General features: G+C 35.0%; 1 protein-coding gene across 1 annotated transcript in view; it reads left to right on the top strand.

Annotated features, from left to right (window-relative positions):
• LOC138707725 (solute carrier family 4 member 11-like) overlaps nt 1–17,763 on the top strand; it is a 412,766-nt gene that overhangs the window by 343,052 nt on the left and 51,951 nt on the right. Inside the window, exons 4-7 of the mRNA XM_069837591.1 lie at nt 6,217–6,307; nt 9,949–10,072; nt 15,515–15,712; nt 15,802–16,009. Of these exons, the coding sequence (XP_069693692.1) occupies nt 6,217–6,307; nt 9,949–10,072; nt 15,515–15,712; nt 15,802–16,009 (621 nt within the window). The remainder of the gene's footprint in view (nt 1–6,216; nt 6,308–9,948; nt 10,073–15,514; nt 15,713–15,801; nt 16,010–17,763) is intronic.

Below are 17,763 nucleotides of genomic sequence, written 5' to 3'. Positions count from 1 at the left end.
CATAAAATGAGCGATGAAAAGGAGATATTTGTATTTTCACGAGAAATATAACAAAAGATTGAAAAACTAATAATTGATAGGAAATTCCTATTTTGGTTTATAATGCAGTAATTGGACCACTATGTCCTTTTAATTTATCACCAATATTCCCCATTAATGTTAATTTTTTTTTTTTTCAATTTTCCTAAGGTTAACATCGATCCCTCATTATATTCATGTACATTTTTAATACCAGAATAAAAACAATTTTCTGTAGCACAATCTTTTCTTTTTAGGGTTCTGTATTATATCGCGCCACGAGATGGCAGATAAATGTTCTAGGTGAGGCAGAAGGAAGCCGTGGTGCATGCGCATAATATTGTTAATCGTAGTATTCTAGTTTCCTTTTGCTCCGCCCAGCATATTTCTCTGCCATCTCGTGGCGCGACAATAATACCTTTACAATTTCCTCTTCTGAATCACTTGACCATATTTTCTGGCTATTATTTCTTCTTCGCTTCCCCGAAATTATACATATATAGAATGACTGTACATTTGACTATTCTTCTTGGACTTCTCAAAATACCTAAAAGTTACAATCAAATGTGACGAATACATTTTTTCAGGGAATAGAACACTGGACACACTAGTTAGATTCACTCCTGATTTGCTTGTCACAACTAACTTGTCTTTTTGTTTAGGAAAAACAAAACTTTAACAAATTGGTACTTGTGACATTTGCTCTTCTTGCCGCTAGTCAAAGTGATCTTTTTAATAAACAGGCCGCAGATGATCAGCCCAACCAGGCTAGAAGACACGCTCGAGCGCAGCCTCGGATCAGGAAATCAGGAGCTTACTTCTAAGCTAAGCCGATGTCCTGCTAATTAATTTTTCTCCATGGATCAAGCAATCATAAAATCTTTGGTTTATATGTCACACCTTTCCTTATCTGCTAGCTATTAAGTTACGTCCATTTCCTGCTTTTTCCTTCAAAATTCTCTAAATTTCCTTCAGTGGAACAGCGAAACTCGGAGTGAGACAAGTGTCCAACAAGCCTGAAGCTCACATATGAAGATTTTCTCAGCCTAAAACTCTCTTGTTTTTGCTTACCTTTCTAATGTCTCTCCTCCATTCCTTTCTTCACTCGCTCAGTCATTCATTCTCTTGGACACTAATCACTGATTCACTCAATCACTCGTTCATTCATTTCCTTATCCATTCACTCATTCATTCGTTCATTCATTCTCTTTTTCATTCACTCAGTCACTCGTTCACTCATTCCCTTATTGATTCACTCGTTCATTCATTCCCTTATTGATTCACTCGTTCATTCATTCTCTTATTAATTCACTCAGTCACTAGTTCATTCATTCTCTTATTCATTCACTCGTTCATTCATTCCCTTGTTCATTCATTCCATTATAAGTTTACTCGTTCATTCATTCCGTTACTCATTCACTCGTTTATTCGTTCATTCATTCCCTTACTCATTCACTTATTTACTCGTTCATTCATTCTCTTATTCATTCATTCACTCATTTACTCGTTTATTTATTCCCTTATTCATTCACCCAGTAACTCGTTCATTCATTCCCTTATTCATTCACTCATTCATGTCTTTATTCATTCACTGGTTCATTCATTCCCTTATTCAATCACTCGTTCATTCATTCCCTTATTCATTCACTCGTTCATTTATTCCCTTATTCATTAATTCAGTTACTCCTTCATTCATTCCCTTATTCATTCACTCGTTCATTTATTCCCTTATTCATTAACTCAGTTACTCCTTCATTCATTCCCTTACTCATTCACTCGTTCATTCATTCCCTTATTCATTCACTCATTTACTAGTTCATTCATTCCCTTGTTCATTCACTCAGTCACGCGTTCATTCATTCCTTTATTCATTCACTCAACCACTCACTCACTTACTCTCTCATTCACTCATTTACGCATTCCTCCATTTATTCATTCATTCTTCCGTTCATGCATCCATCCATCCATCCATCCATCCATCCATCCAGCCAGTCAGACATCCATTCATCCACCCATCCACCATCCATCCAAGTCTATGAGTCGTCTGTATTATTCAACAAAACAATAAATTTTTCAGCAAGAGACTAGTAGAATGTATTCCTCCCAAAGGTATAAATTCCTACGCCTTCAAGAGAGTGTTTAGACTACATGCCGCACAATCATGTAGGAGAAGTAGTCGCATAGGCACGGCGTGTGTCTTTTCATGCGTCTACAACTCGCGACTATCTGTTCAACGTCTTCTCTTGCTATTTTCAAATCTGTTGCAACTTCATAATGTTAAAGATATATATCCTTTGGTCCTACGTACCTTTTAATTTCTCATTGTACGACGTATAAGGAAAAAGTATTGTTAAACTTAAAACAAAAATTGACTTCGAAATTTTCGCAGAAGTAAAATTATTTCAACCTCCCTGAAGCTGAGAAATTGACTTTTAGATGTGCCAGCTGTCTGAGAGTGTGTAACGATTTCTCTTAAACTGATGAAAGATTTTTGTTCGTATGCAGTCGATTTTTTTTATGGAAATGATAGTCAATATTGCTAATAATAATGAAAAGAGTCTTTATTCGAAATAAAATATATATCCTGGTGACTGAGCTAAATATAAAACCAGAGAATGTATTTTTTATTTTTGTATAACGCACAATAAACTAACAAATAAGACGATGAAGATGGATTGACGAAAAGATATTTCAAGAAAAATTAATTTTATTTAAGATAATATTTTGTAACTTTATTTTCTAATTTAAGAGTGGTACGAAGTCCGGTCAGAAACAGTAGAATTGTTAAGATTACTGATCGCCAATTGTAACTGCTTATATCTACTGTATCACTATACACAATATTGAAATTAAAGGATAAAAATGTGTTTAGAGTCTTATTATACACCAATGATTTATTTTGACAATTCTATTTTTTTTTTAATTTCATAAATGCAACTTATTACTTTAAATCAGGGGTCGTCAGCACAGAGAACCCTGGGGCTAGCGTCTCTTACCCGCGGAAAACGCAGTGCACCATAGTGCACTCGTAGCTGCTAGCGGGTATGCTCTCTATCTCTTCCTGCTGCACGACAGTGCAAACGGTACGGCACCGCTTACCCTTTGTACATTTCAGCGAGTGCTGACGACCACTGCTATAACGAGCAAATGCTGGGTAACCTTCGGTGCTGGACCCCGGACTCATTTCACCGGCATTATCACCTTCATTTCATTCAGACGCTAAATAACCTAGATGTTGATACAGCGTCGTAAAATAACCCAATAAAATAAAAACCACTGCTATTCATATATCATTTTAGTTACTATATGTAAAGTTGTAAAAAAATGAATTATCTCTACGTGCTTACACTCCATAACACGAAATAAATCAAATACCTTACTTTTTAAATTATAAGGAATGTTTTCTTAGGGCAATACAGAAAAATGAATTTTATCTTCTTATATGGGTGCATAGTGAATGATTTTATTAGCGAGGTGCTAAGCAAAATGTCCTAGGATTGACTTATAAAGAAATATGGACACTCAAGTTGTTTTACTTTCAACCATCACATTCAAAGTAGTCTCTAGACACCTCGGCCGAAGGTTTTCCCATTTTAAGCATTCATTAAAATTTGCCAGCCACAGTGTGTTAAGCACTTTCTTGTGATTCCGTTTGAATTTCTTCAATTGAGTCGAAACACCACTCTTTAAACTTGACTCTCATTTTAGGAAAGAGTTAGGAGTCTTAAGGGCCAGGCCATGCGAGTAGTAAATATGGGGTCAGCGGTTATGTTATTCTTTGTCAGGAAGTTCCTCACGACGAGCGAGGGGTATGCAGCACATTGTCATGATGCATCATCCAGTCTATATTCTCTCACATCTCAGCCCGTTTGCGCTTCATTCAGAGGTGCCAACTATTACGGATTGACCGCAATTTTTATGGATTTCCCTCCTGTTATGGCATTGCTACCAAAGGGGAAATTATTACGGAAAGGCAAAAATATATATAAATAGATAGGGCCTATATATCTTCCGAAAAGGGAAGAAAAATATCCAGAGAAATTTCTAATTTGAGAATAGATTTCTTAATCGTGTAGAAGTTGTTGATACCCGTATTTCACAGAGAAAAAAAATGTTTCATATTCATTTCCTGAACATTTTACTCGATGATTCTCAAGTTTGGTTAATGAGGGTCAACAAGACAAACATTAAGAGAAATTTACTTCCTACGTATGCGATACTTTTCCTAAATCCATTATAAATGGATCTAAAAATATGCAAATTCTTTGGACGTGAAGTATGTGAAGTTGTGTTTGTGGAACTAAATGTCCCTCACAGTGATTCCACTACATAAGGATTCTTCATTGTTGTCAGGAAGAAAAATAAGACCTAGTTCATATCTACACGTACATTAAATCAACACAGGAGTCACTTCTGACCCAGTCCACCGCTATGGAGTAACGGTTAGCATGGCTGACCCTGAAACGAGCGGACCCGGATTCAAATCCTGATAGCGGCACATTACCTGGTTGAGGAGTTTTCAGGGTTTTCCCTCAACCATTTAAGGCAAATCTGGGTAACTTTCGACGCTGACCCCTGGAATTATTTCGCTGTCATTATTAGGGAGCGGATTTTTATGTGCTAAAAATTTAAATATATTTACTTTTATGTGCTAAAAGTACGAAAATATTTGCTAAAAATAAAAAAATATTTATTTTAAATATGACAAAAATACCTTACTTACCTTGGGGAAAAAAATGTTACTAGGTACTCACCCACCACACTTGAGTGCTAGTAGTTGTCCGAGAATTGCAGTGAACAACAAAGGTCATCTCCAAATTCTCCATCACAAATGCATGCCGATTATCTCTGAACGACTTATATTGTGAAAACGATCTTTCCATATCACAGCACGTCAGACGTGCATATTTAAAGAGAGGAATGTCACAAACACAAACACCGTTAATTTCACCTACAGGCACACCCCCCAATACTTGAGCAACTTTACATATTTTCTAACCATACTGTACGTGTTTAATAAGATTGCTGATATAAATCTTTACAACTTGTGAATTCTGGTGAGTACCAGCACCGTTTCTCGTAGGAAAAAATGCATTATGCACTACGGATAATCCACTTGAAAGGTTGGTATCTTTGTTCATAGGTTCTTTCGAGACTTGTCAAAACGTATTTAAGGTTTTTACTCCTTTACAGCAACCATTTCGAAAATCATAGAAACACAAGAACTCAGCCAAAACTCGGAAACACGTGCACATATAAATATATCAGTTGGCAAACTATACTCAGCGCATTTCGAACTGGCGGATCAAGGCCAAGCAATGGACTGCATTTGCCACGTGTGCTTACCAGCAATCCGGGACAATTCTCCTAAACTAAAGTCAGCTGGGACAGCCGGGATTACCAGTGTTTCAGTTCACAGTTCAGTTCAGTGACTCGTGCGTGGTTTGTACGCTTGTACAGTAGTGGCAAAAAAAACCCGGACCGACCCTTATAGCTGATTTCAGACCCTTGTTCACTCCAGAACACGATACACTGGTAACTAAGACTTTCGTGGTTCGAATCCTGCCTGGGAAGGAAACTCTTTTTGTTCCTTATTCAAATTTATTCCCAATACTCCTCGATTGCTGGTAAAATTCATATTCTGAGAATAATAAGTTAATTAAGTAGTAAAATATCGCTGCAGTCGAAAAGTATTGGGAATAAATTTGAATAAGGAACAATTAATGTTTCCTTCCCATGCAGGATTCGAACCACGAAAGTTTTAGTCTATTTTGCTCTGGAGTGAACAAGACTCTGAAATCAGCTATAAGGCCCGGTCCGGTTTTTTTGCCACTACTGTACGTAACCTTGATCCGTCAGTTCGAAATGCGCTGAGTATAGTGATTGAAGAATACTGAAGGATACAACAAGAGACATCTAGCGGTGCAGATTCGTATCACTACTGGTTTAAGCGGGATATTCAAATTCTCGGATAGTTTGAATAGCACTTCGTATGTGTGTTTTTGGTTATCAGTTCAAGGAAATTAACTGCATGTGGTGATTATTATTATTATTACTATTATTATTATTGTAGTAGTAGTAATATTGGTTATGGTGTTGGTATTCGTGCTAGTGTTGATGACAGTGACGAGTAAGATGCTGGTAGTACACTTTATGTTAGGCCTGATGTATTAATTACCACATTGGTTTTCTTTTCAGCTCTTCATATCATGTCCCGCACCATCCAGGGAGTATGCAGTGCTGAGGGAGGCACAAATTTTGACTACGACCATTCTTGGCTATGTGCTCTGTAAGTAAATTCGAATCTAAAGTTTTATTAAGACCCTTCCCAAAAGATAAAACTCTGTTCTTGGTAATACAGCATGAACGAATTTTGAAGCTTAAAAATGTTGATGTAGCACTATTGTATGACATGATTAACTACAAAATTTGATCACCAAAACACTGTCTTGGTACCCTCGTATGATCCTTATTTCTTTTCGTACATAACCCCGCATTCTTCCGGCTATCTCCGGTCAGTCTAACAGATTTTGCTGCTTGTAACAACGCCAGCCATTAGGAACCCCTTCTCTCCCAATTTTGTGTTCACCTGAAGACGAAAATAGAGTAAATCGTCGAAATGTTGTGATTTCCTTTTCCACTATCAGAAAACAAAAAATTTCTATGTAATCGTCTTCTAAATCGAAACTAAATTCGTGACGTACATGCTGAGGAAATTATTTGAATATAATGCAAACCATTATATTTAATTGTTTTTGGTTTCTTGTTATAATTCATGAAATAATTTTTCTCAAAATTAGTTCAGTTGTATGCTTCGTGTTTATTTATTTATTTATTTATTTGTTTGTTTGTTTACTTATTTACTTATTTATTTATTTATTTCACTTATTTATTTATTTTATTTCACTTATTTATTTATTTATTTATTTATTTATTTATTTATTTATTTATTTCACTTATTTATTTACTTTATTTCACTTATTTATTTATTTATTTTATTTCACTTATTTATTTGTTTACTTTTTGTTTTGTCGTCTTGTTTTGTCTTGTTTTGTTCTGTTTGTTTGTTTTTTTGTTTGTTTGTTTTGTTTCTGAGAATTATAGCCAAGAAATTGTAGGGTTGAGAATTATAAGGATGCTGTCATTTTTACATTTTACACTGCAAGAAAAACAAAGTTTGTAAATTTTGTACTTAATTCAATTTTTTATACGTACGTATGCATGATATTCTCTTGAAGTAAAGTCTTAGAAGTGCTCTAACCGATAAATAAAAGATCGGGTAATATTCTACGCACAAAATTACATAAGAAAATGCGCTTATCTTAATTTCGATAAAATGACAGTTGGCACCCCTTATAATTCTCAACCCTTCCACGGAACTATTGTACAACTGGGAACACTTTTCCTTACACAAGGTGGAATGACACCTTATGTATATATTCATTTCTATATGGAAACAAAGGGATTACGAATAACATAGCGTAGTTAAAATCTTTTTAGCAGCTACCATTTCCACGATTATTCTTATTTTATAGTAAATGAACATACTTGCTTTACCATTGTAAAGCAATGACGTGCTCTTTACGCTTAACATGGCTGGCGAGTTTAAATATCACTAAGTACAACCCACACTTCAACCTTCTTGCCCAATCAGAGTTTGCCTTGTCGCCAGCTCTTCCGCTGATTAAAATTAAAGTCAACAGTAAATTTGGTAATAATTATGTACCGTGAATAAATCCGAAGCTTTAGACTTCAGAGAAAAAATATAGCAGCCTTTTACTGGAATCACGATTCTCTACATTAACATCGCAAATGAAAGCATTTTTCTTGATATGGACTTTTAAAATATGTTTAAAGAGTATTTTTTCGAAAACCACAACCAAGGAACGAAATTCGAAAGTACTTTCCAGTTCTTTTACTACAAACATCAAGACACTCAAAATAAGCGTACACGTTCTCATTTTATTCTGTATATGATGAGTTTCTGAAAAACGCAATATTCTTCTTACTTTCATTATTAAAATATTCATTTCACCACTTAATGGTATTTTTAATTATTACCTAGTACGGTTTTAATGTTAGTACAATAAGAAAGGTTATCCCGTACACAAGTGAATAAAAATTTATGCACATTCTGAAATAATAAGAACTCTCCATTATACAGAATATTGTAGTCTTTGAATTATTTTAGCCTCAGATTGATGTTTAAGATGTTGCAGAATTTCTTGAGCATATTGTGGAAATAATTAATATTTTAAGTTCTGTTGCTTGTCTTTGTATTTATTCTCTTTTGTGAGTTTTCTGAGCTTACGTACTATTTCTTGTACGTTGAGATCATTATCATTTTTGACAACTACATATTCGGTGAACCCTGTTTATTTCTGCTTATTACAGAATGCTAAACCATAACTATTATGTCATGCAGTTCTTTGCGGTACAGTTAACTTCTGCATATTATTATTATTATTATTATTATTATTATTATTATTATTATTATTATTATTATTATTATTATTATTATTATTGTCAGTGTAGAATAGATCATGAACACCTATTTGCTTACATGATATATAAGAAAATTATATTTAAAACTGATTATTAAGAAAAAGAATTGGACACTTTAAAGTAGAAGGGTGCAAAGTGCCAAAATGAAACATTGGAGATAAGATATAAAAAATGTAGCTATAAGAATAATTGTACACATATTTGTGTCATGATTTTTTTACTGATAGAAAACAGCAATAGTACAGTGTTTACTCATTAATAATAGTGGTATGTAAAGACATTATTTCTCCATATTTAATTGTATAACACAGATTGTGAAAAGGGTTAAATAATGGGTACAGTTGCAGTAGAATGGTGCAAAGTTCAATACCAATTTTTTCCTATTCTGGAGCAATTTTTACTCACAGATCTGCCTGTAGAACTGCCTATGCTCCTCATTTGGAAGATAGGGAGTCATTGCTAGTAGATCCCCTTTCTTTTCTTCAGTAATTTCCCTATTTTATGCTTTAACTTGAAACAATGCTGACTGCACATCTTTCATGTTTTTTTAGCACTTTAATGGTATGTACTGCTTCATTATCATGGGACTGTTTCACAGAAACACTACCTGCTTTACTAACATCATACTGAATGCAACATGTCTTAGAAATATTCAAGTTCTTGATGGAAATTAGTTGATCAGCAACATCTTGCATATTAAGGAAATATGACTCTAGCATTGAAACGGTTTGTACGATTTTAAGCAGGTCACTAGGAATGAAGGCTTTTGTCACTTTCTGTCGTTTTTCAATCAAAGCGAAATCAGAATCGCATTGCAAGAAACTGTGGCCACTGAGAAGGAAACGTTGTACTATGTGCTCAAGAAATCTATCGCAATAAAAAGAGACACATGAAAACCATTACACGATTTTTGTTTTCAGCTGCACAATTATCAGATTCTTCTTGTTTCTTATGTCCATATTCATCAGTTTTAGTACACATGAGGCAATCTCATTGACACCTCTACTCTCGATGCTTTCATCCCACATATACATGTAAGACTGCATTGTATCACATGCACAAACTCCAAAGTTATAGTGTGAAAGCTGACATCTGTAAAACATTTCGCTGTGTGTAAGTTTGGGTACAAACATGACCTGTTCAAGATCCATTGCATTCTATGATGCAGCTCAAGAGGACGCTTACCTTCTGAAACTGAATGGTGCTGGCAACGTAACATCTAAATATCTCGCTTAAGAAACACAAGTGGATGTAGCCTCTTTCATACATCATCCTCCTAGGCACATTGCACTTTTCTGCATAATAATTTCGTTTTCTATGATTTTGGCACTTTGCACCTTTCTACTTTAAAGTATACAATTGCTTCTAAAAAGAATTAGGAATTTAATTATTGAATGAATAAAAACCGTATATTCTTTCTTCTAGTTGTAATCTTACTACACTGCAGCGCAGGCGAGTGGCTATTACACGCCTCAAACATCCTGCCAATTTTGGACGTACAAGTCATGATGTGAAGCTCTTCGTCCTCGTAATCTGCCCTAGTAAAGAGGTAAGTCCATTGTCAATGTCGAATTATAGAAAACGTTTTCCAAACTGTGTTAGTATTGAGATCAGTAGCAGTAATGAAACAAAACTGGTGATCAGCATTACCACTAATAATTAGGCCTGTTTCGCTCTCATCCATAAATACCTTCAGAAATCTTTACTTCCACCTGAAATCTTTCACAAACGCAGAACACATCACAAATACTAACCACACCTACAGCAACATAAACACAGCAACCGAAAAACCAGAAACTAAACTCACTAGAAATATACAGGCACACAAAAGCACGCCGAAATAAAATCTTGAACACACAACTGAATTTCAGAACACACACACTATTTGACTCCATATTACACTACACAAACACACCCCCGCGGGAAGCGCAAACAGAAAGCGCGAAAACCAGGACCACCCAGTTCTGAGAATAGCCTAAAACAGGCTGAAACTAGTCAAAACGGTACAGTACCTAGTATTTAACATGCAATAGCAAAGAAACTACATATTCCGAAGTGAAATCTTTCAGTTCTTAATTTACGAGAAGCATTCAGAGTATAAAGCCCGATCGAATCAGCTATCAAGAATTCCGAAAAAAGAAAAGGTTCGCATACTATATGCGAAGACTTTCAAAAGGAATTAATGGAAAGTAATGTGTCACTTATGCGCTCGTGTGATAATGATAACATGTTTTCTCCATTCTTAAAAGTCGAACATGTAATATTTTTCTACATTCTGGAAACAGAATTCAAATCTGCAAAGTCAAAGTAAAAAAAGAAAAAGCGTTTCCTTCCTTTTTAATAGCCTATGATGTTAAAAAGGTAGTGTTGGTCGGAGCAGACCAGATTTTTTTATTCCACGAGGAATGTATTAAGATGGAGAAAATTCATCTTGAAACGATGCTCCTAATTTGTCGTTGTGGAAAATTGGGTGAAAATTAGCAATAAAATCGAAAATCCCGCCAAGTTCTATGTCCCTGCTGTGAGTGCTTGCTTCATGAAAGGTGTGATGCATATAAGACAGCGGTGGCGAAAATGTAATCGTGCGCCGAGCCACTGTGTAATCTGCAACGTGCATAGCACCTATGGAGGGAGGCGGACACCCGAAGGGGAAGTGAAGCAACTGTCTGACTTATTAACGGATTTTCATTTTCCTTACGTCAAGCACCTAAATATAATTTTATACAGTAAAAGGCTACAAACTATGTTTAGTACGTGTAACGAAGAAAGAAATGAACAATAAATGAACAATATCACAACCTAAAATTAACTGTCTTCAGAATGTCTCTGCAACAAAGTTTCAAAATCAGGAATTATGTCACTTACTGCCAGTCGTAGTTGATCACGAAGGTATTTGTCTGTCAGTCGTGATCTAAATTTGGTTTTTACTATTTTAATTGTTGAAAATAATTTTTTACAAACGTAAGTTATAGCGAACATGGCTTCAACAGAGCAAGCGAAAGAACGAAGCTTCGGTTATTTATTTTTTGGCAAAGAATTGAAAGTTCAACTTTTGTCAAGTCCTTACAGTAATAGTAGTAGGGTTTAAAAAGGGCGCGTCAGCTACTATGGCTATTTGCGCCCTTATCTAAAATTCTTCATAAAACAAAGACATAACTAATATAACAATCAGAGTGCTAAAGAAACTAAAAAGCGTTGTCACGGTAAAACGAGGTACACTCAAGTCCTTACATCTAGCTTTCATTTGACATCAAATAGTAAATCAGTGAGTTCAAATTGAAGAGCTAACCGCATTATTCGTACATCTGCTAAAAAAGGGTCGACGTACAGTGATGATGATGATGATGATGATGATGATGATGATGATGATGATGATGATGACGATAACAATAACACTTAACCTTTTAATGTTTCATCAGTAACATGTAGTATAATGCCGTTTTATGTTATACAACCGTTTTCCTCATGATACTTGTGAACAAATACATTTAATATTCTCATCATATTGACAGCAAAAAAATGCGTCCTCCCATCCTACTTGGAACTTTCGTATATGGTTTCGAGAGAGACATATGCCACTCGCAGGTCAGAGACAAATACAAATGGAACGGAGTTTAACTCCAGTGAGTGAGAGGGTGGGGGTTGACGGAGGTTAGAAGCAAGCACAGTTTCACTGCGGGCCACAATGTCTCGCGAGTCACGTTCTCGCCACGGCTGATATAAGACTTACGGATCGGTGAAAATAACGAAAAAAAGAAACCATTAAAATTTTGAAATTTTGTTTTTAACTCTAAAAAATAAAATAATGTTTCAGTTTTCTAAATCTATGCTTATTTTGGCCCTATGAAAATTTGAAGCCCCTCAGGACGAATTTAAATGGACCAGCGCGTGTGTGGAGCTGCAGCCCTTTAAACTGACGCTCAGCCGTCATTCTGACAGACTTTGTTCTTCATTCTAACTAATTTTACTTTTCATTCATTTCATATTTCACGCATTTCCTACATAAGTAGGAGAAAAATGTGTGTGATAGACCTGTATAGGAAGGAAGGATATCGATAGTATATATCAGTGATCAGTAACCCGTGCTCTTCGTGCAAGAGCGCTCTCCGCTGCACCCGAGCAGTTTTCGAGAGCGGATCCAAAGACTTTCAAGGGATAGACAGGCTACTGTGGCTAAGCACTGAAGCACTTCTGTCATCAGTCCTTCGCTATGAGGCTACATACTATATTCTGTACGAATCGAATATGCTATTTAAGTTTTATATTTACTAAGATTTCTTGGTTGTAGAAATAAAACACTAGCATGGAATCTAAAGTTAGATATAGGGAAAATGTGTATTAATGAATTGAGAAACGGTTAAGGCACGTAATTAGTAATCTTATTGCAGATATTAATGTATAGCCAATGGTATAATTTTAATTGCGTCGCAATGACACACACAATCCTATTACCTGGAATATGATCGTATTAAATAATTTTCACAGAGTTTCTCTACAACCTAATGTTCAATACAGTATGAATTTTAAAAATTTCGCCTGTGTTTCTTCTATTAAAGATCTAGGTTTAATCCTTAGACACAATATAATTCTGAAAATCAAATTATGAGATCATAGATTAAGTATATGGACAACCAAGATTTATTTTTCATAATTCAAGAAACATTTTATGGATAAACATGTTTTAAAATTACTTTATAAGAGTTAGATATATAGAAAATTTGAATATGCTTCAATTATGTTGTCACCGTAAATAGAAACAAATTCAGAAGCGATATGTATGTTTTAATAAACTAAATATGGTAGTAATTAATAACAATTCTTATTCTTATATTGCATTATTAAATGAATTTCATTATGTAGACGTAACTTCAATAACCTGTTGGTAGAAGATTGTTGGCGCAACAATTATACTTACATAGCATTGTTAATAATGTAATTATTATGAGCAAGGAACTATTACATATTATTAATAATTTTAATGCGGTGATAAGAAATTGAAGAAATACACAATTACGTCATATTTCCATGTTTAATCAACAATATCGGTATAAAATGGTCACTTTTAATTCAAACGTTTAACTTGTTTTTAATTCCCTATCTCTTAAAAAATAACCTTCCGGATTTTGGCTTATCATTACAACATATTCTATACAAAATTGCTTTATGAATTTTATGAACTATTTTTGATTAAAATTTGTATTAAAACTTGTGATTTTACGTAGGTATAATATTTTTCTTTATCCTCAGACTTAATGAGTTCATTTATTTTGTTTTACATTATACAGCACAATTACGCCTAGTGGGATTTATTCCTGTTGTTTGGCAAAATAACTATAATTTTACAGTGCACTATCTGTTGTAGTAATCTTCATAGAGGTTACATTCATTCATTTCGTGCGTTAGCCTGATTGTATGGTACACGAAAACTACTGTAAACACAAGACTCTTTAAGTAAATTGTAAAAGGATCAAAATCATGCGAATGATCATTCAGACTCTGAAGTAACTTACGCCAATTTCTGCAGCCTGCTTGACAATATGTGCACTATAAATTTATAATAATGCTATGACCCTCCTTCAAACCGGCTTCAAGTTATCGCAAGACAAGTGTCTCTTATCTCTCCAATATCTTTGGAATTTTTCACACGGCTGGCTTGCTTCCTCGCGGGCGCCCTTACTGCTCGAAAGAGCACCTGAGTTGATGATCACTGGTATATATCATGCTGTACTTTAATACTCGTTTCTCCATTTGCCAATTTTCAACATTTTGTAACATTCAAAATGCACTCATGAATGAAGTTTTTTTCCAATCTCGGTGAAATTTTGCACAGAAGTTCAAAAAAGCATGTGAAGTAAACTGACACATGTGTTTTCTTTTGCTATTGAAAGTATTCAAATCACCATGTGTTGAGAATGTGTTAAGTTTAAAAAAAAATTGAAAAATTAATGTTCAGGTTATGTACTACTGGGCGTTCATTTGAAAGTGTATCATGACATCACTGTTGATGAGTCAGCGATTTGAAGCGAGTTTCAGCTTTTGTGTCAGAGAAGTTGCCTATTAATCAAGGCGTTCAATCTGAACTTGAGAACGTGTACGATATAACTTGAACGTCGTAGCAAGAGATGGCGGTCTGTACGGTCTGTGTGCTACCATAACCTCTTTCGAACTGTGTTTTGCGCGGTCAAGTCGTACGCAGGCTATTTGTTATCATCGGTTGCGTACGGAAACATTCCACAACACAATTCAAATGCTCACTGTCCATGTTGACCGTCGAAGTTAATGTCAACAAATACGTAAGTAATCGTCTTAACCCTCTCCCCATATCCCGACAGTAAGAAAAAACTCACCTCAGTACGTGTTTCCAAACAGTTCACATTCCTGCCACTACATGCGTTACCGTACGTATCGGTAAGTACTCTTCTGAATGAACGCCGTACTTGCTAGGCAACTTCTCTGGCACGTAAGTAATACGCCTCTGCGGAAGTGTAGGAAGATTGAATTCTCTAGGCTCATCGACTAGCCACATGACGGCATACAGCGAGCCATGACACACTTTGAACTGAACACCCAGTATTATCACCAGCTTACCGTCCCAGTTTTCTCTGTGCACAACATGAAAACTAGTGAAATGTCCTTTTGTGTAACTAAAAGATTAAATGTTTTTTTTTCACAGAAAGTAGTAGGAAAATATGAAAAGCATGTGTCACATTTTACATATATCTATCAGGAATGAATTAAATATAAATTTAAAGAAAAGTATGTAAATTTTGAAAATTGGGACAATTATAATTCAGTATTTAAAAGAAAAGCACAAAAATTAATTATAAGTATACTAATTGGAATATCAAAGAAAAAACTTGTGTGCTGCATGTCCACATTGTAAGAAATATGTGATAAAAGGTTTAGATTAATTGGTGTAAAAATGTAGAAGTTAGAAATTTCACAGTGCCATAGCCTTAACTAAAAAGTAGTGTTTTGGTGTGAATTACAGAAAGGGACAAAGAACGCTATGGAAATGGGACGGACATTCTCAACAATTCTCGCAGACATAGATTTCCGACAGAAGCTTATAGAAGCCCACACGGAAGAGGAGTTCAAACAGCTCATGTACAAGCAGACACACGTGCTTGCAGATGAGCAGAACGAAGGAGACAAAAGGTGCGTCGACGTGGGACACGACTATGGCCATGTGAGTTGCTTACTAGCAGTAACAGGACCTATAAGAATACTGGCTCTAAGGTGTTTTTATTTATCACGATTGTATTTTTCATCTCGCAGCAAGACAGTTTCTTCCAGTTTGGACGTGGGATTCAAGAAGACATTTTGCGTCGTCTCCCCCATTATATTTCGGACTTCCGTGATGGCTTCATGGACACACGCACAATTCAGAAGATCATATCCACAACTTTTTTCCTTTACTTCGCTTGCATTCTGCCAGCAATTGCATTTGGTGTCCTCAATCATCACAATACAGGAGGAAAGATTGGTAAGTTAGATTTCATTTTTTACTTGGCATTTCTGGCTTTGAAAGTGATCGAGTTGTGAGGTAGATTTGGTTTTTTGATGTCTGGGTTGAGATTACATTTTTTCTACTATTAATAGCTACTTTCTGCTTTCATAAAGTTCGCTTCGTTCTATAACTGGAAGGGTTGCCCACTCCGTTGGGTGCGTTATGGTTGTTCAGTCGAAAGAATTGGGCGTACCTAACAGAGTAGGCGTCCTTATCATAATACGACAATGAAGTGGAATCTGCAAACATTTCCGAAGCGTCTGATGGACTCTAACTTAACATATATTTGGCAAGTACGAAATGTAATTGAAACTTTGTACACAGTGTTACGAAAATAAGTGTAAATATGTTGAAATTTTATGCTAAAATGAACATGAATCGAATATTTTTCTGAAACTTTTTCGTAACTCCAACCGTTTGTCTAGTATTGAGCATCATGTCGAAATAACATGAGATTTTTTTAAAGAATATCCGGATCTCCGTACAGCATATCCTAATACTACATATGTTAGTGGATTATAGTGAGTTTCTAATTGTCAGGTTTATCATTGTCTTTGAAAAAGCTGCCAAATTTCATGAAACCAAAAGTTACTATCGTGTGTTATTTGAAACTTGAACGTAATTAATAATTAATAAAGTCCGGATTTCTAAATACAATCAAAATTTAAAATAAGCAAGCAAATAAGCAAAAACAAATACACGGAAACAGTAAAATAAGCACGAAAAATGGTGAAAATAAGCAAAAACGAATACACGGAAATATGATGATAAATTATTTGTTTCGTAGAATGCTGATTCAGAGGTTTTTGTGGGTGAAATTCCTTAATTACAACAGCGAGCAATCACACACACCTAATTGAACCAACACGTGTTGCACAACTTGCACACTGCAGCTTGGAACTCGGGGATTCACTATCCATGCACATGACATCATTCCGATAAGTGCGATAATCGATTGACCTGCCTAGTCGCAGAAGCTTGGCGAGAAATCCCAAGGTTCTCTCCTAATTAGAACTAAGCAGTATTATTTCACAACATCCTGGATCATACTCTAGCATTGCTTTCTTACGCATTCAACAGAAGTTATTTTTATTAGCCAATAAAAAAGGGGAATCAGTGACAAATGACGGCTAGGAGTGAAATATGCACTTTTAAAATTACAGTTTTGGGTAAAATATGCTGTTTTAGTTAATAATCGTAAAATAAGTAAGCAAAAACGTTTTCCTGCGAAATAAGCATTTATAAGCACTAACAAACATAGCTAAAACTGCTTATCTAGTTGTGTCTTATGAAGTATAACCTTTCTGCTTACCTTTAAAAGTGTGGAAAAGAATATGCTTAGAAATCCGGGCTTAATAATTAATAATATTAACATTATTAATAATAAATAATTAATAACAATTAGGTTTAATAAATGAACAGTATACATTTTAATGTGGTATTCGGAGTTCGTACTAATCATTTGATGTAGTCAAAATACATTTTTAGGTTAGGTATTCGGTTTTCGGAGTTCGTACAAATCATTCTATATGGTCAAACAAAGTAAATTTTTAGGTTAGATCTCATGAAAGGTAAATTGGTTAATCCAACCAATAAATTTTATGTTTCCAGAAAAAAATAAATTTTATTATTAGAACCATCATAAATAAATAATAAATAAGTATTACTATTTCAGTACACAGCAGTGTGATTTTACCTGCTTTGCTGATATCTGGTAACAGTTGGCAACA

This window comes from Periplaneta americana, chromosome 10 (assembly GCF_040183065.1).
Source record: "Periplaneta americana isolate PAMFEO1 chromosome 10, P.americana_PAMFEO1_priV1, whole genome shotgun sequence".
In the NCBI taxonomy this organism is placed as follows: domain Eukaryota; kingdom Metazoa; phylum Arthropoda; class Insecta; order Blattodea; family Blattidae; genus Periplaneta; species Periplaneta americana.
Note: the sequence above shows the minus strand (reverse complement) of the source record. Positions and strands in the feature narration are given on the sequence as shown.